At 27.7% G+C, this 23,271-nt stretch overlaps 3 protein-coding genes and 1 pseudogene across 3 annotated transcripts; 1 reads left to right on the forward strand and 3 right to left on the reverse strand.

Moving 5' to 3' along the window:
- Window positions 1-3,149: 3,149 nt before the first annotated feature.
- LOC8271127 lies at window positions 3,150-4,195 on the forward strand (annotated as a pseudogene).
- A 1,822-nt stretch (window positions 4,196-6,017) lies between these two features.
- Window positions 6,018-7,349, reverse strand: LOC112536523 (stemmadenine O-acetyltransferase). The gene has a single exon (XM_025159296.1). It carries the CDS (start codon window positions 7,347-7,349, stop codon window positions 6,018-6,020), a length of 1,332 nt encoding a protein of 443 aa, XP_025015064.1.
- Window positions 7,350-11,382: 4,033 nt separating this feature from the next.
- LOC8271124 (stemmadenine O-acetyltransferase) lies at window positions 11,383-12,759 on the reverse strand. Its single transcript, XM_002530126.4, has one exon. It carries the CDS (start codon window positions 12,757-12,759, stop codon window positions 11,383-11,385), a length of 1,377 nt encoding a protein of 458 aa, XP_002530172.4.
- Window positions 12,760-19,060: 6,301 nt separating this feature from the next.
- Window positions 19,061-20,295, reverse strand: LOC8271123 (short chain aldehyde dehydrogenase 1). The gene is made up of 2 exons (XM_002530125.4): window positions 20,136-20,295; window positions 19,061-20,037 (listed from the first exon to the last, which is right to left on the reverse strand). The coding sequence occupies exons 1-2, from the start codon at window positions 20,171-20,173 to the stop codon at window positions 19,227-19,229; spliced, it is 849 nt and encodes a 282-aa protein (XP_002530171.1). The 5' UTR covers window positions 20,174-20,295; the 3' UTR covers window positions 19,061-19,226.
- Window positions 20,296-23,271: the final 2,976 nt, after the last annotated feature.

Below are 23,271 nucleotides of genomic sequence, written 5' to 3' on the forward strand. Positions count from 1 at the left end.
TACTTGCTGACTTTGTTTACTTTGATGACTCACATTTTGATACTATGTCTAAATTATTTTCCTTTCACTCCACTCCAAAATTTTGTTGAATCTAATTGAAACCTGTCGTGTCTCTTTTCATTTTATTCTGTTTTCCTTTGTTTCCTTTTCATAAAAACTGTTCCTTAATGTTTTTTGGTTGAGCAAAAAATATATATATATTTCAACGAATGTCCAAATCACCATGTTATGGAATAGGAGATAATACACTCCCTATATAGTTGTTAAATTCTATTAATATAGTGCTATAAGGTTCAATAGTTACCAACTCATTATCTTCATATGGTTCTAGATCAATAGGTCGATCATGTTTTTCAATATCCATAAACTCAAGTGATAAATTATAGTAGTTTCGAGGCTTTACTCTTACTACTAAATGCCAATTAGAATTTAGAACATTATTTACATAATAAATTTGGTTCACTTAACATGCTAGGATAAATGAATTAGTTTTAAGTTTGTGTATCATGTTAATACTAATGAAGCCATATATGTTCTTTTTATACCTTTACTTTGATTTTTTTCTCTACGAGGAATATCAAATCAATCACCTTTAAATAATACGACCTGGTTACTAAAGGTATATTGCGACTCCATAATCGTTGTAAGTGCACCATAAAACTTCAAATTACTGATTGATCTATTACCCTTACCAATGATTCCGCTATTTTATGTTTTCAAATATCTCTTTGGTTCTCTTGTGTGAAACTTGTATTCATCCATAAAATAGCCTTTAAAGCAACAAATTCAAAATAGTCAAATCAAGACCATTGAAGGGAGAGAAGACTTTGGCAACAGTAAGTGGCTTTTCCAAAAGCTTCTTCTCATGGATGCGATGCATATATTTATTTCAAAAATAACAAACTCATTCATATGTCCATTGATTCACAATTGGTAATACCAAAATACACTCACAGCACCGCAATATGGACATTTTGTTAGAGAAACACAATACAAAGACATGATCTTTCTTTAGTGCTCTGCGTAAAGCACAATTGGTTACAAAATTGACAAGAATTGTGCAAGCCTATACACAGATGCAATTGCTCAATGGGTAAAGACAAATCTGTAAAAACAAATAAGACATAAATCCATTAAGGAAAATAGAATTCAACAATATAATTATTTGTAAGAAGATAACATACAAAACAACCAGCTTACTTGGATTTTGGCTACCGTTTCTCTAAATCAGACAATTCAAAACTAATTTTTGCTTTGCAAGCAAGGCACTATTAAGTCACAAACATTATTAATATTAGAAAATTTTAAAGTATTTATAGCATTAAAAATTCTTTGCTGCTCACAATAATAGAAATTAAAACCATCTAAAGCAAGAAAATTACATTATGTTGCTATAAAATTATAGAATCATATTATAATAATTAATTATTTTTAAATAAAATAATATATAATAACAAAAAAATTGTTGCAAAAAGAATTTGTTATGTTTTATTACTATATCTTTATTTTTAACCTTTGATAACAATTTTTAATGTTGTTGACATATACTAGCTTTTTAGTAACAAAATAATCTTATTGTAAAATGATTGCTGCTAATTTTTATATTCTTTGTAGTGTATCTATAATATTTTATTATATATATGCTTGAAACTTGTTAGAGTAATTTATTAAATTAAAATTAAATATAGAAGTAAAAGACAGTCTTGTTCTCATACCAATATTGAAAATTTTCAATGATCTACCATAATTTCAATCTCACACTCCAAAACCCTGCTGTGACTGACATAATCATAATCTAGGACATATAGTTACTGTGGCGTGGCATAATTTTCATCACAATCATAATCAAGGCAATCCAATGGTTCAACTTGGCCTTGTTCAATGTAGGAAAATCATAAATATAATTGAATTTTTACAAAAGCATATTTTTTAATTAGAAAATTATACTTTATTTTTAAAATAAAATAAATTTATTTAATTTTAACACACTAATAAAATAATGATAATTTATATAATTCTTTTTAAAAAAATTTAGTAACCTGTAATTTCAGATTACCAATTAAAATAAAATTTGCTAAAGTAACATAATATAGTTTTAAAAATTTATACATCCTTAAAATGTACGAAAAATTTACATAATTTGAGAAAAAATATAAAGATGACTGTCGTTTTTCGTAATTCGGCAATAAATTTTACAATTGAAAAAAATTTAGTATTTTTTATAAATTTATTAATTTTTTCGTAAATTATTAAATTTTGTAAAAGTTAACATTTTCTCATAACATCATTCGTTTTTTTTACAACTTATTCACTTATGAGAAATTACTATAATTTATGAAAAAATTATTGTTATTTTTTGTAATTTAGCAATATAAATTACGATTATGAAAAGATTTAGTATTTTTTGTAAATTTATCATTTTTTTTTTGTAAAAGTAATCATTTTTTCATAATATCATTCATTCTTTTGCAACTAGTAACACTTAAGAAAAATTAGTTTAATTTTCAAAAAAAAATATGAAGATGATTGCCATTTCTCATAATTTAGTAATATATTTTACGATTATAAAAAATTTAATATTTTTCGTGAATTTATCAATTTTCTCGTAAATCATTAAATTTTGTAAAAATAATTATTTTTCATAATATCGTTCATTTTTCTTTTGCAGCTAGTAACACTTACAAAAAATTAGTATAATTTGTGAAAAAATATAAAGAGAATTATCATTTTTCATAAAATATTAATTATTTTCATAATTATAAAATTATAGAGAGTTCAATAGGTTGCTAGTAATCTTTACTTATAAAATTTAAAAACTAAAATTTAAGCTAATTAAGAATCAATAATGTTTAATACAAAGTAGAATTACTTTATTTTAAATAAAGTTACTCAAAAAAGTATTTTTTAATTTACATGATCTCATTTTTCTTTAAAATACTTTATTTTTAAGAAAGATAGAAAACTTTAAGAAATAGAAATCGATTAAATCAATTCAACTTTTCAAACACATTTAAAATAAAATAAGAAATTGACATGACCTAGGTGGGTGGAAGTTGCTATTATTTCTTATGGAGTTGAAGAGTTTCGCTTATAAAAGTCTTGCAACCTCATAACCTGTAAATTAAAACAAACTATAGATTATTCTTAAACACAATCTCCGTGGAAAATGGAAGGCTTTTCTTCGCTAGCTCCAGTCGCTAAGAGGTAACAATTAATGACCCGACAACAGTCTTTTCAAGTTATTTGCCAATTAGTTTGATTTTAGATTTACATATGAATGCAAAGAGACTCGAATTTGATACTTTGTTCCGAATTGACATAATACCCATATTATCTTCCCTAAATTTGCATCCATATTAGCTTAATTCAGAAGCACGAAGGGATTAGATGGTTAACTACTTATGTTTCAGGCTAGAAGGCAAGGTCGCCTTGATCACGGGAGCGACAAGTGGCATTGGCGAGAGCACCGCAAGGCTCTTCGCTCGACAAGGAGCCAGGGTTGTCATTGCTGACATACAAGATGAGTTAGGCTACTCCATATGCAATGAAATCGGATCTGATTATGTCCATTGTGATGTTACTAGTGAAATTGATGTCCAAAATGCAATTGAAACAACAATTTAAAAGCACGGTAAGCTGGACATAATGTTCAATAATGCTGGCACTGCTCCTGAAAATCCCAGCCTAAGCATCTCGGATGTTGAATATAATAGTTATAAGAAAGTTTTTGATGTGAATGTGTACGGATCTTTCTTGGGAGCCAAGCATGCTGCAAGTGCTATGATTCCTGTCAGAAAAGGCAGCATTATTTTTACTTCAAGTGTTGCTTCAGTTACTCATGGTAATCTCCCTCACTTATATGTTGCATCAAAACATGCCTTGGTTGGACTTACCAAAAACTTGTGCGTGGAATTAGGGCAACATGGGATAAGGGTTAATTGTATCTCGCCTTACGGAGTGGCCACTCCGATGATGACGGAAGGAATGGGAGGGATCGACAAGAAGATGGTTGAGGATATTATGGGTGCATCAGCCAACCCGAAACAGGCAGTCCTTGAAGCAAATGATGTAGCAGAGGCAGCACTGTACTTAGGTAGTGATGAATCCAAGTATGTAGTTAAATTTGGTTGTGGATGGTGGATATAGCACCACCAATGTGGCTTTTCGAGAGAAACTGAGAGAATTCTTACCTTGAGACCTGAGAACCCCACCTTCCATTCATATATATATATATATATATACAACCTTTATTTATGTGTATCATTGTATGCTTATTTTATAACATAATTATATCAAATAATTTTGTTTACGTATATATATATATACAACCTCTAATTATGTGTATTATTGTATGCTTATTTTATAATATAATTATATCAAATAAAAAATTTAACAGAGTCTAAATACTCTGATATATTATTAAAAATATATTCTTGCGTCCTTTTATAATATTAAGAGTGAGAAATTAATTATATATTAATTTTATTTGCTAATAATTTTCTTGCATCCTTAAAAGTTTCTATTTTAATCATGTTAATAATTATTTTTTATCTAGTAATCTAGAGTAATTAAGAATGTAACGGCAAAACTTTTATGAGTAGTAAAATAATATTTCAAGAGTTTCAATAAAGCTACATATCTAAAATTCAAAAATTAAAATTTTTAACTAAGCTAGAAGAGACTCTTACAAAAATTCGGGCTATTGAATCAGTGTTATGTGACACCAGTGTTACAAATATTTTTACTTACAGTAACAGGTAAAACAAGTAATAGAACAAGAGTCTTTTTCTTTTTAAAATCTTAACATTGTATGAGATAAATTCTATTTATATGTAATATCATTTAAAATTACTAAAAGTTTAAATTTGATTAATCACAAAGTACTTTTCTTTTTTTATTTTCCTATTTTAAAATATTTTTAGTTAATTTATAAATATTATATATTTTAATTAATTTTAGACTATTAGCAGGTTTACTTTTTATTTTATTACCGCCTCTCAGCAATAATAAAAAAATAAAATTTTAATTTAGTCCTTAATTACATATTATAAAAAAAATTTAATGCTAACTTTTCAATAATTGTAATTTTATGTACGTTTCCATTAATTTATATAATATAAGAATACAAATTAGTTTTTTTATCTTTTTATGAATTCATGGCTGTATTTTTTTTTCTAAATTCAACTGATTCATTGTTAATAACTAATTTGATATAATTCATAAAATGAAATTTTGTTATTGAAATTATAAAAATTAATAAATATGTATAAGAAAATATACTAAAAATAAAAATAAAACAGTAAAAATATATAATTTGTAAAGAAAAAATGTGACAACAAAAACTTAGAGGAAATAAAAGAGAAAATACTCATAAATTGAATATTTATTTTTTATATTCACAAATAAATTAAATTTTAATTATATAATAATTTCTAATTTAAAAAAAGTAATATCGATTATATTAATAGTATTAATTTATATAATATTAGAATTTATAAATAAATATTTTAAAAATAGTTAGTTTGTTATTATTTTTTAAATATTATAAATCAATATTAAATATTAAAAAATTATTAAATTATATTAGTGAAAGAAAAGTTGTTTGTTCCTTTAATAACATTAATGAGAAATTATATACTAATTGTTACTTGTAGTTGCTTTTCTAAAATAATTTATTATTTTTAATTTGAATAAGGAATATAGTTGGAAAAGAAATCGCATGGTAAGGTTAATTACGTAGAAGGCAAATGCTTGTTGGAAGGAGTCCTAAGCATTTGCAAAGCTATATGATACACTTCAGGGGACACCTAATATATTATCAATAGCATAATATGCGTCGTAAAGGCATTAAATTATATACATACCATGATAATATAATGAATTAGGTATAAACATGATAGATTATATGATTTTATGTAATTTTTTAATTAGAGAATCAAATGAAAGAAATTACTTAAGATCATTACATAACTGTCTTCTTGCCAAACATTGTTATAGTAACAACTCATGTGCGGTTCTCAATATAAAGGAGTTGGATTAAGGGCAGCATATTCAAGAAGCTCCTCATCTTTCTCTAATATAACTATCGTTTCTTCATCCAAAACAACCCATGCTTCTATTTCATTGTTTATTCTTCCATCCATAAGAACCACATAAATCATGAAAGGAGCTTCAAAATTTCCATATGAACCAGCACAAGTTATCCAAACAGGCTTTCCCCATCCAAAATCGACCCCATAAAGACCAAAACTACACCAACTAGTGAACATAACGTAGTCCACACTAATAGAGAATGCCGGGCTGGTAAATGCACCATTTATATCTTTAGCTATCTCATAGAACTTTATGATTCCTCCATCACCTTGTATGTTCTTCACAAAAGCGCTGTCAATCTTCACAATTGCTTCCTTCAGTTGGCATACTAAGCTACTTAGTTGTGTTTCTTTTTGGCTGCATATTGTATGTGCTAAGCAGACAAAGTTTCCCATTGAACATTCTGAGAATGGTGATAACATTCTTCGGCATACATTTACAGCATGATTTATTGCAAATGGTTTCTGATCTTTACCAGATTTGAACCTGAAGGCAGCCATGAGATTTTTGGAAAGAAGTGCAGACACCACCTCAACACGACTAGGATTTTCCACACCTGAGCTGATTACTTTCTCTTTAAGACTAGCAATGACAGATACATTAAATACAAAACTTCTTGTATTCATTTTTTTGACTCTGATAAAATGGCCCCATATAGCCATAATATTGGCATCTTGTGGGAAATCATCATATTTTGGAAAAATAGATGAGCCATCAAAATTAGGGTATTTCTTACTAGATTCATATGCCGTGCCAGCCCAAGCTTTTAGAAATGAAGCTAAAGCACAACCATCCATGACCAGGTGTAGAACATTTATATCAATGGTCATGCCACCACATGCAAAAGTTGTTTCTTGAATCATATTAACATAAGAACCTGGAGCTGGTGCATGCAATGGAGATTTATTTGGGAAGAATTTATGTAATGATGTGAGATCTGGTTGTTTGAGATATCCAGAAAGAGTAATGCTTGCTTTAGCCTCTAAATATAACACCCCTTCATCATTACATTTGATGGAAAGTTCATTTCCAAGCTTTCCTGCAAGCGGATAAAATTGTGATAGGGTTTCAGATAAAGATTGTTTTAGTAGTAGTGATCTTTTGGAGGCAAGATCTTTAGGATAGTACAGGATCATAAGAACATAGGCAAAAGACATGAATTGGTCTAGTAGAGAATTGTTGTAGTGGTTTTTCATGTGAGAGGGTGTTGGTGAAGAGGGCCTAATGCAATCTTTGGAAATCATTTCAACTTCCATTTTCAGTGGCAAATTTGCTTCTTGTGACTTACAATGCTTTTTCCTACCAATAAGAGATGATGAAGAGCTTTTATGCAATGCAATTTTTCTTCACAATGAATCAAATTAATATATATAAACTGCATAAATATGTATCACGATTAGGATTAACACGGATACGATTCATTTATTATTCGTGTCATTTTATCTCAATTCTAACACGACATGAATTTTTAAAAAGTGACACGAACACTGCATGCATAACACGTTTAGTTAAGTGGGTTGTATGTAGGTCATAAAATCCAACACAACCCACTTAACCAAATAAATAAATAACACAACCATATAATATTATTAACATACAAATCAATATATTTTTCCAAATTAATCGAAAATATATAAATAATACCAATTATAAATAAAAATTTCATCTAGTACAAGAAGTATTCTTAAAGTTCATTACACATAGTACCAAATCATAATGCAAGACTCATTTAAAATTCATATAAAATTCTAAATTCCAGAATTAGATGAAGTAGCAACATCTTTTTCTAAATCCAATGACTATGCTAAGCTCCATAATTTCTTTTAAAAGTTCTTCCAACTCTAATTTTGCATCTATAAAGTAACAAAAAGAGTAATAAATAAAAAAAATATAGAAAAAGAAAGCCAATAGATTGCCATCCAAAATCTAACTACACAGTTCATATTCAAACAAGAACTTAATCACATAAAAATTAGCCTAAGGTTGTAAAACTCAGCCTCTAGCAAATTATAGGCTTCCATTTTACCAAAATAATAGCAAATATTAGGTGTTACCAGAACTTAATTCAAAAAATAGACTTCCATTTTACCAAAACATTCAGCCTCTATCAAATTATAAAAACTCAAGTAGACCAAACAAACACTAAAGTTCCATAGAAGTGTATTAAAACTACAACAATACCTAACGATGAAGGCAACAAGGACAATGGCAGTAAGGACGACGACAGTAAAAGCGATAGCAGCAGCAGCGGCGTGAGACGGCGTGGAAGACAGCAGCAACGACGTGAGGCGGTAGTAGCAATGACGTGAAAAAGATAATTTGTGAGGGTGGATGGTGGAGGGTTTGAAAGAGTTGATGTGAGTTAGAGATGAGGAGAAAAGAATAGAATTAGCGTTTAGTTTGTGATAGATTTTGTTTAGCTTGGTATATATCAAAATTATATAGTTTTACTTAAATTTACATAATTTTATCTAAACTGAAGACTCTGTACTCACTCATCCATCTGATAACGATATCCTTCATATTGGTACGAGGAGACTTGAAAATCTTTGATTATGTAAATTACATTGAAACTATATAGTTAGACATAATTTTATTTTTAATTGTTTTTATTTGTATATATGATCATTTTTCACTTGTTTTAATGAATAAAAAAATTTATGGATTGTAAATAGATTGAGTCTGGTTGAGATGATCCAACACGATACGAAAAATTAAACAGGTTATAACAGATTTGCAAGTCAACCCGTTACACGCCTTGTTTCAAGCCGTGTCATAAACGGATCAACTCGTTTTCTGACGCGGACCTACTAAGGTTTAATAGTTACCCATATTCTTTTCGTTTTCGGCGAATCGAATTTGCGTATGATGATCTATTTTGACACTCCTAAAAAAATAATTGACAAATTTAAAATTAATTAAAAATTCTACTAAATTTGAATGAAATTAGTTTAATTATTAGTAATTTTATAAATTTAATTATATAAAGTTTTAATTAGAATTTTTACCCATTAAAATTATATTCATGAACTCCCTTGAAAAAAGATATAAGGTACAAAAACATCTATGAATTAATTGGGAACGTGCAATTAAATTCTCATTCTTTAAAATGGTTCAATTTTATCCTTTAATTTTTTTCTTAAAAAAGGTTAAAAATATCCAATCTGTAACGTCGTTAGCTTCTTTGTTAGTACAAAAGCTCAGTAAAAATTAATACCGTACAGACATGTGGATTTATTCTTTTTTTCTATTTTTGAATATAAATAATTAAATTTCAAAAGAAATTACTTTTTAAAATTAAAATAATTTACATAATAACTCTAATGCCGCCACCGCCATTGTTGCCTCCACTCCGCCCTGCCACCATCACCTTTGCCTCCATCTCCAACTACCAAACCAATATCTACTGTCACCAACAACTACCTTCAACTTCCCTATAAAAAACTTCACCAAACCAATTCAGATCCATCAAAAGGAAAAAAAGAAAAAAGAAAAAAAAAACTGCAACACCCGACGTTCATCGCCTCTCGGTCTTTTTCATTCGCCTGATGTTCAATAACTGAAGGCAGGGCCTTTTATTGTAAATCTAAAAACTGTATACGGAAATATAATTCCCATCATTCTGTCTGGTTGTAGTTGTTTGATAAATTAACTGCCAAACAAACCCGTCTCTCGCTCTCTTCGTTCCTATCCAGTCCACCATCCCATTCACTCTCTCCTTTTCTCCAGTTACTAAAGAGTTTTAAACAAAAAGAAGGGGCTCGTTGACCGCTCATAGCCTACACCATCGCTTGTCGTTCATCGCCTCTTCGAATTCGCCTACTGTCGTCATCGCCTCATCGCCCGCCGCTCATCACCATCCGTCGCCGTCTCGTTGCCTACCATCCTCGTCGCTCTTCTTCGTTATCAGTGGTGGATTTTTTTAGTGATGGTGGTGCTTACTCGTCGGGTTGGATTTGTCTTATAATTATTTAATTCTATTATTTGATTAATTAGGTTATATCATTTCTTTTTTTTTTTTTTTTTTAAAAGCAAAAGTAAAAGACATGTGTCTATAGTTACTTTATGACAGAAAAGAAAAGAAAAGAAATTATCCCATTCATGAACAACTTCTTCGTTTTATAAACAATTGTAATTGTGAACAGTTTATAACCTGAGGACTTGCCAGATATACACTCTCTCAATAATTGAGTTTGTTTTTTTTTTTTTTTTTGTTACCATTTAAAAATCCAATTGCACTCCTGAGTTTAAAAACAAACCAATTGCAGACAGTCCAAATTTTCACCAAACATTTGAGTTATTAAATTAATACCCATAAAATAATGCCTGATAATAGCCTATCCACTAATGGAGTGTGTGTGTGCTCCTGCACGTTCAAATAATACAACTAAATGAAATGAGAATTTCCAACACTGCCACTATGGTGTTTAGCTATACAAAGCTGCTCCAATTTGTGAGGGGGAGCAGCAGAAGTCCAACAAACAGGCAAAAATGATAAATAATTATTCTGCGCCAAAGCATGGCTCCACCGGGATCGTATGCTTCAATTTCTCCACCAGTTGGTGTTTCTGCTACTGACGGGCCTGATATGTTGCCGCTGATGATCATAATGATGACGGCTCGATAACCCAGTTAGATTAGACATTTTTTTCTATTTTATAACTTTTTAAGACTTTTTTTTATATATTTCCTTTTAAAATTAATTATTCCTATTTAATTTCTCATTTAATGTATAAATAAATAATAATAAATAAATAAACTTAATATTATAATAATAATAATTAAAATATTTTAACTTTTTAAAGATTATCTCTGCTTTACTAATGGTTATCTCTGCTTTACTAATGGATCAGTTAAAAATAAAATAATTAAATAATTATTTAACAACAATTAATAATAAATAATCCATTTAGTTTAAAATCAAAAATATATTGACAATGTCTAACGTCTATAATCCACCACTATATACGGATAGATTTAGCAATGATTTTAACGACGACTGTCGTTACAAATTTAACTCAAGACAATAGAAAACGTTACACCTTTAGCACCGATATAATTAAATGAATCTTATAATAGTACTGACAAAATTAAATATAGGTAATAGAATTGTAATAAAGTAAAATTAAATTATGAAATAAACAAATTACAACTTCCATTAATTTTTTTCAGGTCCTATCATTTTGATATACAATTGAGTGGCAGTCTATGAAAGCTTAATGATCGAAATGAACACGGGTCTTGAAATTAACCTCATTTATTTTGGAGCAACCAATTGATAGATATAAACTAATTTAAAGGACTTGGATTAGGGGAAGCATATTGGATGAAGTTCTTATCTTTATCTAACATAACCATTATGTCTTCATCCAAAACCATCCATGCTTCTATTCCTTTGTTTTTCCTTGCATCCATAAGAACGATCGAATTCAAGAAAGGTATTTCCAAATCCCCATTACTGTAGCGAGCAGTCGTGGTCCAAACAGGCTTTCCCCACCCGAAATCAACTTGATAGAGACCAAAATTGCACCAACTAGAGAACAAAACGTAGTCCACTCCATTGGAGAACAAGGGACTGGTAAATGAACTAGCTGCCTCTTTCTTTAATTCATAGAGCTTGATGAATCCTCCATGATCACCACCTTTTATGTTCCTCACAAAATCACTGTTGATCTTCATAATTGCTTCCTTCAGTTGGTATACTAAGCTACTTAACTGTGTCTCGTTAGGCTTGCAAATTGTAGCTGCTGGCCATACGAAGTTCCCCACTGAACATTCAGGGATTGGTGGCACCATTCGTCGACGCATGTTCACAGCATGGTTGATTGCAAGTGGCTTGTCAACACCAGATTTAGCTTTAAATATAGCCATCATGTGTTTGATTAGAAGTGCAGAGACCACCTCAACTCGTGTAGGATTTTCTGGCACTCCTGTTTCAGCTCTTGCTTTCTCCATCAGATTGGCAATTGCGGGTCCGTCAAACACAAACCTTCGTCTGGTAATCTTACCTCTTTTCCGAAAGTGGCTCCCATAAGCCATAACATTTGCATCTCTTGGGAATGCGCCATACTGAGGAAACATAGACGTGCCGTCAAAGTTAGGATAGCAGGCTTTAGTAGACTGTTCATCACATGCTATGGCAGCCCAAGCTTTTAGAAATGAAGCTAAACCAGATCCGTCCATGACCGTGTGCAAAACATAAACACCGATGGCAATTCCACCACAAGCAAAGATGGTTTCTTGAATCATGGAAACATAAGATCCTGAAGTTGGCTCATCCGTACTTGGCAACAATTTATATAGTGAATTGAGATCAGGCTGCTGTAGATAATCAGAAAGAGCAATTTTGGTTCTTGCCGCTACAAAGAATGCACCTTCATCACTGCAATCAATGGAAAAATCGTCTTTAATTTTTCCTGCAAGTGGGTGAAATCTTGTTAAGGTTTGGGACAAGGATTGCTGTAGTAATAGTAATCTCTTGGAGATGATATCATCATCATCATCATCTTTGACAGGATTTATGTCCTGGTTGGAATAGAAAAGGATCATCGGTGTATAGACAAGAGGCATAAATTGATCCAATAAAGAAATCTTGTAGGTTCTTAGGTCAGAGGGTGTTGGTACAGAGGGTTTAATGCATCCTTTAGAAAGAATATCAATTTCCATTTTCATCTGAAGCTTTTGCTTGGTTGTGATTCAAAAACAAGTTTCTGCTCACATGAACAAGATACCAAAAGAAAAATAATTACATATAGACTGAGTTTACCGTAAAACTAATTTTAGTCAAGTCAGTATAATATAATTAATTAGTGTAGTTGTAATTTAGGGCTGATTAACGGCCACTTGCAACCTTGTTCATTTATCTAATCATATAAATGGGTTGTTATTGACTTTAAATTAGAAAAAGAACAAAATAATTAATTGCACTTTGTTTTTCCTTATTGCTGGATAATTATTTTGAAGCCTATGGTCTAACATTAAATTTTTTAAGTTAAATAATCTTAGCCATTGATCTTAAGAGAAGTAACTAAGCATGATTATAGTTTAATACATTTTAGTATCCTCAATTAATAATTTAATTGAATGGAACGTTTTTAGCCTACACAAACAGAACAGCCTTTAAATCATTGACCTTTTTTAGCATGCAGGACAAGATTGCTTTTATTTATTTGGTCATGATTTTTGAGCTAGAGAACTTCACCATTTTTTAATATTAACACTGAAAGAAGTGGGTGTGACTAACGAAAGAAGTATAAAACTCATTAACAATAAATTTTTTTTTTAAAAAGATATGAATATTTTATTAATAAAAACTAATAAGTACATTTTAATATAAAAGATAAAAATAAACATCAAACATCAAAAAATATAAATAAAGAAACTCATATCAATCATCAATTGTATTGACGGGGTAATCAATTGTAATTCTACGAAAAGAATGCTCCATTAGATAGCACTAAGTTATATATCAATTTTATAGATGTCTTTTCATGAACTGAATTGTTTGATTGTCGAATTTAATCTCTTTTTCTCTTCGCTACTCTCATAGAAGGAGAACTCAACATCTCTATAATGGATGACCATAAAACTCCTATAGAAGAAGAACTCAAAACTCTTATAATAGAGGACCATACCACTTCTAAAAAAATATTAATATTTATTTATTAAAACTAATTAATAACAAAAAAAGGACCATAGCTGATCAAAAAATGGCCGACAGTGAGCCAATAGATGAAACTTTAATGAAGAATAAGAAAAAAGAGAAAAAAAGAAAGAAAAGAAACGGTTAAATTTTTAGAGATAGAATTAACTCATTAACAAAAATTGAATTTTATTAAATAAAGTTTTAACTATTACTAATAGACAACCTTTACTGTTTATAATTTTTTAATATTTTTATATTTAAACAATGTATTTCTTATGAGTCAGGCTTATTCTAATATCATATTAAATTTTAAAATATGAAAAAAATATTATATAAAATAACTAAAATGTTAAATCTTAGTAATAAAAGATTTTACCACTATCTTTAAATGCAACCAAAGTTTAATATCATTCAAATTTTGAAAAATGTGAAAAATAATATTGAAATAGATTAAACGTAAAGTTTATACTAAAATAGATAAAACATAGAATCCTATTAATAGAAATAATTAGAGTGCAAGATTTATTAATAATAATATACACGAATAAAAATTATATCGTAATTTAGTTTTATGCTATGTTTTAAGAATCAGCCTTGGAATACTTAATTCCATGCACCTATATGATAATTACTTGATTATCCAACCAAGGCATAAGAACAATATTGCTGATCTTATTGCTTAAATTGAATTTAGCTCTTTTTAAAATTTTTTAAATATTTTAGCCCAAATCTTTACATATTTAACTCCAATTAGCCCTATTTATAAAAATAAGAGATTGAATTACACAGTTCCTAAAAAGAGAGTGGATAGAATGAAAATAAAAAAAATATTAATTCTTATACTAGATTATTTAAATTAAAAAAATATATTAATATTTAAAAAAATACATAATAAAAAATAAATATTGCTATAATATTTTTTTTTTCTTAATAACAGTAAAAGAGACAATAACAGTAATAGTGGTATCGAAGGCGGTAGAGGTAAAAACGATTTCAGCGAAAATAATGTTGATAATACTTATTGCTTAATTACATTCATTTTATTATAATTATAAAATAGTTTTTAAATAATATTATAATTTTTATTTATTTTTTATTTTTAAGAGCATTTTTTTCAAAATATGATTAATTTGAGCTAAATATATAAAATTTTAACTAAAAAATCTATAAATTTAAAAAATAACTAAATTCAGCCTAATATGATAAAATTAGTATTCAAATTGCACTTCATTGCAATGTTTTATTATTAGCTCCGTTTCTTTTATTTATTATTTGGGTTTCCAATTTCTAGAAATGTGTCTACATTGCTTAATTATTTAAGTTTATGCATTTTGGTTTTCAATGTCTATATATGCGCCAAATGTATCTTACTGGTTTAGAAAAGGAGAAAGGGTCAATTTAACCCTTGAATTTATGACTAATGTCAAATAGACCCAATTTATAAATGTTTAGTAAATAACCTTTTAAATTTATGTCTAATGGTCAAATAAATCTAATTTAAACTTTTTTATCAAATAGCCCCCTAAATTTATGTTCAAGAGTCAAATATATCTAATTTAAATTATTTTAAAAAAATTAAGTTTTATTTAAATTATAAAATTTAAAAATAAAATTTATTTTATTAATTTACTGATGCAATATTTAATAACACGCTATACAAAAGCATACTCAAAAAACTTTAAATTTTTAGAATTAATTGAATATGTCAAATTTTCAACTTTCTTAATAAATGGATCTCTAACTTTCTAAGAATTAAATAAATCAAATTTCAACTCTCTTAATAAATGGATTTATGACTTATTATTTTTGGGTTAATTACATTCAAATTTTAAATTTTATCAAACACACTCTTACATAGCGCATCACTATATATTTTAAATAAATAGTATTTTTAGTTTTTATAATGCAATTGAAATCTAAAAATTTAATGTTATTTTATTTAAAAAAAAAACATTGACGTCAAAAACCCTTTTGAAATCTTCATTTTCTGTGGCTAATATCCTGGGTTCCAAGTTAACTGAATCACCAGCATTGTTGAACATGATATCAAGCTTTCCATACTTCATGACAACTAAATCTGCAGTATTTTAAATATCAGAATCACATGATACATCGGAATGAACATAAGAAATGATTTATTGATCAGTCTGATCATCTTGCTTGGATATCTGCAAACTGCAATGAGAACCTTGGTTCCACGTTTAATCATTTATGTAAATTAAATAATTCTATTATATTATTTGAATTATCTATATAAATTATATAATTCAGTTACATTTAAAAATTTCATGAATAAGTATAATTAGTTAAATATTTTATTAAAATGTAATTTTCATTTAAATTAGAAGAATTTACTTTGTGACTTGAGAATGAATTAATATATTATTGCAAACTATAGAAGGAATTAATGTAATATTATATATTGAGGGACTAGCTAGAATAATATGGTAAACTTTAAAAGAGAAATGATAATTATTCCTGTATTTCTTATTTCGTCAATCGAAGAGCAAGTTTCTTCTTTCATTTAAAAAAAAGATGATGAAAAACTAATAAACGAAGAAATTAATGTATCATTATAAAGTTGTAATAGAAATCTAACATCTATTGAAAAGTGAGGTTCTAACTTTTGTAGTATGAAAAAGCTTAAGGGGCAAACTGTAAGTATCTTTGAAAACTTTTATGTGCATAAAGTTGAAATGTTCAGCTGAAATTAAATTGAAGAATCTATTATATTTTTACTCTGCTTTAATAACCATCACTATATATATATATATTGCTAACATGGTATTAATCATATTTATTAAATATTAAAGATAATGCATCTTTTAACTAATTAATATAATTTCCTTTGTTAATTCTCTTAATAAAATCAACAGTACATTATTAATCATCATATCATTATTGTTGACGTTTATTTACATAGTATTATTATATTAATATATATAAAACATATATAAGACTCTTTATTAGCAAATTAAATATCACTTATTGGTAAAAGAGAAAAAAACTAAATATTATTAAAAAATTATTATAATACTCAACCCAACATATTAACAATATTAACTTATGACTATATAGTGCTAATATGACATTAATCATATTTATTAAATAATTTTGACTAATTTAATATCTTTTAACTAATTAATACTATATCATATTGTTATATAGTATAATTTAAATTTTAACTTTAATTTTTATTTTTAATTAATTAATTTCACTTTTATTATTAAAATAAAATATTAATAAGTATGTAGTATTGTATGATGTTTAGAAATATAAGACAATTCTTAAGATTTGGATATATTATATGGTTTAATTTTTATTTTTATAATATTAAAATTTAATATTTATATGAAAAGCAAAATATTATTTATGAATTTAATAAAAATTTTATTATTAAATTAAAATAAGAATATTATATATAATTTTTTTTAAAAATAAGTCCAACTATATCATTTTAAGCAAAACTATATAGTTTTAAAGTAATCTGCATAATTATAAATAAAATTACAAAGTTTGAGTAAAACTATAAATTTTGAGTAAAACTATATAGTTTTAATGTACTAAACTAAAAGAAAACTTATCACAAATTACACCCTAATTGTATTTCACATCTCAAACTCACATCCACCCTTTCTCTCAACTCACGCTTCCATCCTCACAAACTCATAGTCTCTCTGTCGCCGTTGCTGCCATTGCTATCGCCACTGCTGTCGTCACCTTCACCGTTGCTTCACTTCTCTTCATGTGTTTAGGCATTGACTTCTACAGTGATACTGCTTTTTGGTACTTTCCTTTTCATTAGTTTTGAATCATTTCTCACTAGATCATCTTCTTTATTTCTAATTACAATACCTTTCTTATTGTCAGTTTTGTATCATGTTTTTTCAGCTAGAATCTCTCTCTTATAATCAACTGTTTTGTTCTTTTCCTTCTATTTACTATTAATTTATCAGTTATAGCCAGAAAGGTGAAAATGAATTGGGTTCTTAAGAGGGGGTCTCGTTGATGAAACAATATGCAAAAGTCACAATCATATTTCTTGGAGGATTTGGCCACCGAGACAAACACGCAATTACAAACTCTTTGTGGAAGAAGTAAACTTGCTTGTTGTTTTTTGCTAGCTAGATATTGTTGTTGAATATATATATATATATATATATATATGAGATAGATTTTGGTTATGGTAGGACAGGAATTTTGCAAACCCTGTTGCAAACATGTCAAAACCTTGTTTGAAGAAGAAATCTGTAATTATATTAATATATCATGTTATTTTGGTTGGGTTGTATTAATAGATTGAAAACTTAATGTTAGATTATATTTTGTAATGTGGTTGTTTTTGTTAATTTTTGTTTATATATTTTAAAATTGAACTATTGTAAACTGGTTCGGTAAATGAGTATTCATTTAATTATCTAAATTTTCATATAAATGAGTATTTAATAGGTAAATATCTGTTATCTATTTAAATATCCATAAAATCTAAAAATTAGTTATTTAATTTAAACGGGACTTAATCGGATTCAGATAATATATAAATATTTTTATTCGAATTTAGAACGAGTTCAAATTAACAATAATAATTTTCTAAACGAATTTGAGACTAGTTTAGAAATATATTTTTTAATTAGTTTCAAATTTAAATATTTTTAATGGATGAGTAACCTACCCATTGCACATCCCTGTATTAGAGATTCCACTTTACAGTAGTCTAGCATTTTAGGAAAGATAGAAATGTAGATTAAGAAAATACAAATCATGATAGTATCTTTTTGCTTCTTTTTACTTTTTTCTTTTACCCTTTTGAGGAGCTTTTATATTCTTACTTTTTTTCTTTTTCCCTTTTCAGGAGCTTTTTTCTTTCTTCAATGCTATTAATAGATGCATAGCAAAACCTTATTTTTGTTATGCTTACATGGTCAAGTTTCAATCATCCTACACTTTTCAAGTTCTTTCTTATAAGCTAAAGTTTTAGCAAAATTTTTGCCTAGCTACACTTGGTATATTAAATCAATAAATATTTGATATATAATTACTGATTTAAAAAAATAAAATATATGTAAATTAACTAATGTTAGAGTGTAAAATAAATAAAAAAATAAATATATATATATTTATATTTTTTTTATTTTTTATTTTGTATGGTCATCTGTGTAAGTAGAATTTCTTAGAAATTTTATAGAGAATGAGAAGGACGGATACTTTTAAAAAAAGAAATTGAAAAGAATGTACGCTGTGGGGCACGCATTTTCTCTGAATATATTATTAATTCAAATTTTAGTGTACTATATATTAAAATTGGAGGAAGTGACAAACACATACATACAATCCACATCTCATTTATTGAACTGAAAGAACAGAGTAAATAATTGAAAACAAGAAAGCTTCCACACTAGCAAAGATGCATCAATTATTTCAGACATAGTGACACAACTGATATCTGAGTTATTGCCGTAGAAAGAAGTAAATGGGGCATCCAACTACCTCAAGAAGAGTGGAAGCTTTGCATTTCCATTGCAAAGGCTGGATTGGTGAGAGTGTAACCTCCATCAACAACCAGATTCATCCCACTCACATACTTGGACTCATCGCTTACCAAATAAAGTGCTGCCTCTGCTATATCTTCTGCTTCCAATGTAACATTTTTCAAGTTGGCTGAAGCTGAAACCACTTCCTGTAACTTCTCCTTTTCTGCCTCCATTACCCCCATGGCTTTCCTCATCATTGGGGTTATAACAACAAATGGTGACACACAGTTGACCCTTATTCCATGTTGTCCCAACTCCACGCTTAGATTCTTGGACAAGCCAAGAATAGCATGTTTTGACGCAACATATGGATGGATAGCCTGAAAGCAAGAAACTGAAAGATAGCTACAAGTGAAAAGAATGCATCCTTTCTTGGCAGGAATCATGACCCTAGCAGCATGCTTTGCCGCTAAGAAAGCACCGAAGACATTGATATCGAAAACCCTTTTGAAATCTTCATTCTCTGTGTCTACAATGCTGGGATACACATTCCCTGCAACTCCAGCATTGCTGAACATTATATCAAGCTTTCCATACTTGGAGACAGCAAAATCCACCGCGTTTTGGACATCGGAATCACATGTTACATCGCAATGGATATAAGAAATGATTTCTTGATCCGGACCAAGTTCTCTGCAGAGGGAGTGGCCAAGCTCATCTTGGACATCTGCAACGACGACCTTGGCTCCATGTTTAACAAACAGCCTTGCACTAGACTCGCCCATGCCACTAGCTCCACCAGTAATCAAAGCCACCTTTCCTTGTAGCCTGCATGCACCAAAATTTAAATTAATCTTTCTATCCTTAAACTAATATATGATCTTTAATTTCTGTCCTGCAATTACTAGATATGTTGTTTTAGTTACCTCTTGGCAGTTGAGGTTGAGGCAGAACTTGTGCTCATCTTGATTGATCTTCTAAAGCTGAGCGAAGCGCAGTGCTGTTGAACTTGCTTTAGATGTTGCAAAGCACACTACCAAATAAGAATATATAGAGCTTTTTTAGCAGCACCCGAGTAATGTGCATGATTGCCTGTACACAGCACGTGAAACTAATGGCAACTTTTTTAATGATTAAATTTATGTTGGACAATTTCTTGTTGAGGTGTGCTTTTTAAAGCGTATTATTTATATAATATTACATTTAATGAATATTTAAATATAAAAAAAATAAAAAATATTATTTAAATTAATTAAATTCTTTTATTTTTTCTTCTTAATTTTATATTTCATAGACATTATAGTTTAAGCTAGATTTAGACGCAATTATTTATCGATTATATATCACTTTTATTGATTTAATTTCTAATAGAACAAAATATAACAAAAGTTATTAAATTTAAATAAAAGTTTTTATTTTTTAAATTTAAATATTTATTAAAATACTCTTTTAACATAAAACTTACTATTAATGATGCTCTTAGAAATCAAATAGGTATAAAGTACATATAATATGTGTATATCTTTTAGTCACATAAGAGATAAATCAAATGAGAAAAGGAAAAGGGTGGAAACAAATTGATGCATGATAGAAGATATATATATATATATATATATATATATATATATATATATATATATTGCTTCATTTTCTGTCTTAAATAATAATAATTTTAATAATAATGATATACTAAACTAGTGAAATCATTACCAACATATATGTGCATGGTGATAAGATTTATAGCCAAGATTTGATATATAAATGAAATAGTGGGTATATAAAGGTCATGTTAGTTGGACTATTTGAGGACAGATTTGAAAAGAGGTGTATGTTGCAGTAGTTGTTTGTATATACTATGGAGATTTTGCAAATTTATGAGTAAGAGAGGATAAAGAAAGTGGGTGAATTGTCCACTAATCATGTAATACTTTAGTATTAAATTAAAATATTTATTGAAGATGGACCCTTTTAAAACAAATGATGGCCAATAATATAAGACTTATGCAATTGAAAAAGTGGGTTTAGTGTAACCAATAAATAAATAAATGAAAGTGGGTATGGGGTCGTTGGCAGCCAAGTTCATATAATATGGCACATATACTGTAAAATTTTAAAAGAAAAAAAGATAAAAGAAGGGCTCGATGCTTACTTTTCACCAAGTTCTTCACAAAGATAGTTCTCCACCATGTTGTTATTCCTATTATCCATTTGAGAAAGATAATTATGAAAATACTTATATTGAAATTAATTAAATTTTGTGGAGTTTAATCTGAAAACAGATAATTGTTTGAAACTGAATATTCATTTCCAAAATTTCGGAAGAGAGATAAACATTGAAAATAAAATTTGTTTTTTTTTTATTAAAACAAAAAAGATAAGTAGAGGAATCATTTTATTCGTGAGAATATAAGATAAAAATGAAAATATAAATAAGTAATTCTTATTGTTAATATTTGATTCAATAAATATTATTTAAAATAAAATTTCTTCTTTAATGAAAGTCACTTATTTATCTCTCCTTTTTAGAAAATAATTTTTTTTTATTTTTATAAAAATCAAATCAAACCGATTATTAACGATCAAATAACTACAATAATAACTTGTTATTTATATATGAATAATTCTTATATATTATTACATATAACAATAATAAATTAAATATTATTATTATTATTAATATCAATGATAAACAAAATTCAATTTTCATTTTATTTTCTACACGAAATTAAATAATATATAAAAATACTTATTTTTATTCTCATTTTTATTTTTAATCTTTCCTCTACTTTATTGGGAGTTAGGGTAAAGATGTTTTAGTATGGTATTTGAACATGTCTTAGGGATTTACCACATAATTTCGAGATCAGCGAAGTTGGTATATGTTTTAAATAATTAAACTCTAAAGACTGTCAGAATAGGAAATTTGTGCAGTGCAATCTCTGCAATAAATATAAAAGAAACAGTGAATAATTATATTATAATATGATGGAATCCAGTTAAATGATACGATACACTATGTAGTTAAAATGGATTTCAATTTAAAATAAATAAATTCAGATTATAGATGAATGAAACCGTTTATAACACGCACCGAGAAATCTAAGTCTAAACAACTAAAACAAAATCTAATTATACTTTAAAATAATAACTTAAATATGAGTCATTTTATATTTATAAAATATATTTTTTAGTTTTAGAATTCCAATTATTAATTTTTTATTCAAAAATTATCGTTTTAGAATTTAACTATTAAATAGATTGGTCCATATAATTTAAGTAATAGATGTGTTGGTATTTAAGTTTGATGTTTTAATATGATTAATATTAAATGAAATTTTTCTTGTTTTTTATTAAAGTTTTTTATTGGTCCATTGTCGATCACTTTTACATCAGCAGTGATTTATTTTTTTTATTAATTAGTTTTAATAAAAATGTTAGTTTATTTTGAATAGTTTTATGGTACTCCATTATGGAGATGTTGAACTCTCTCTTTATAGGAGTTTTATGGTCATCCATTACGGAGGTATTAAGTTCTTCTTCTATGAAAATAGTAAAGAGAAAAAAAAATTCAATCCGATGTTCTAATAATCAGACTCGTTAAAAAATACTTACAAAATTAGTATATAGTTTAGTGTCATCGAATGGAATGTTCTTCCAATAGAATTGGAATCTATTGCTTCCTGCCATCGAAAATAACAGCAGAACTATCAATTGAAAATTAAGATTAAGTACAACTGTGGGAGATAGAAACTCTATCTGTGTTTGTAATCGAAAAGCCTACTGGCTTGGGGTAGTTCTCCTCATTTGCAAGTTCTTTTTCAGTTTATATTAATAAAAATATTATTATTATAAAAAAACACGATTGATGATTATCATGAATAAATTTTTTTATATATATATTTCTTAATATTTGATAAAATTATTTATATATTTTATATCAAGATGTATTTGTTAATTATTATTAATGGAATATTTATATTTTTTCTAAAGAATTAATTAATATTAAATAGGTAATTCAAAGTTAAAAGAATAAATGATTAGTTACTTTAAAGTAGGTGTTAA

Source organism: Ricinus communis, chromosome 10, assembly GCF_019578655.1.
Source record: "Ricinus communis isolate WT05 ecotype wild-type chromosome 10, ASM1957865v1, whole genome shotgun sequence".
In the NCBI taxonomy this organism is placed as follows: Eukaryota; Viridiplantae; Streptophyta; class Magnoliopsida; order Malpighiales; family Euphorbiaceae; genus Ricinus; species Ricinus communis.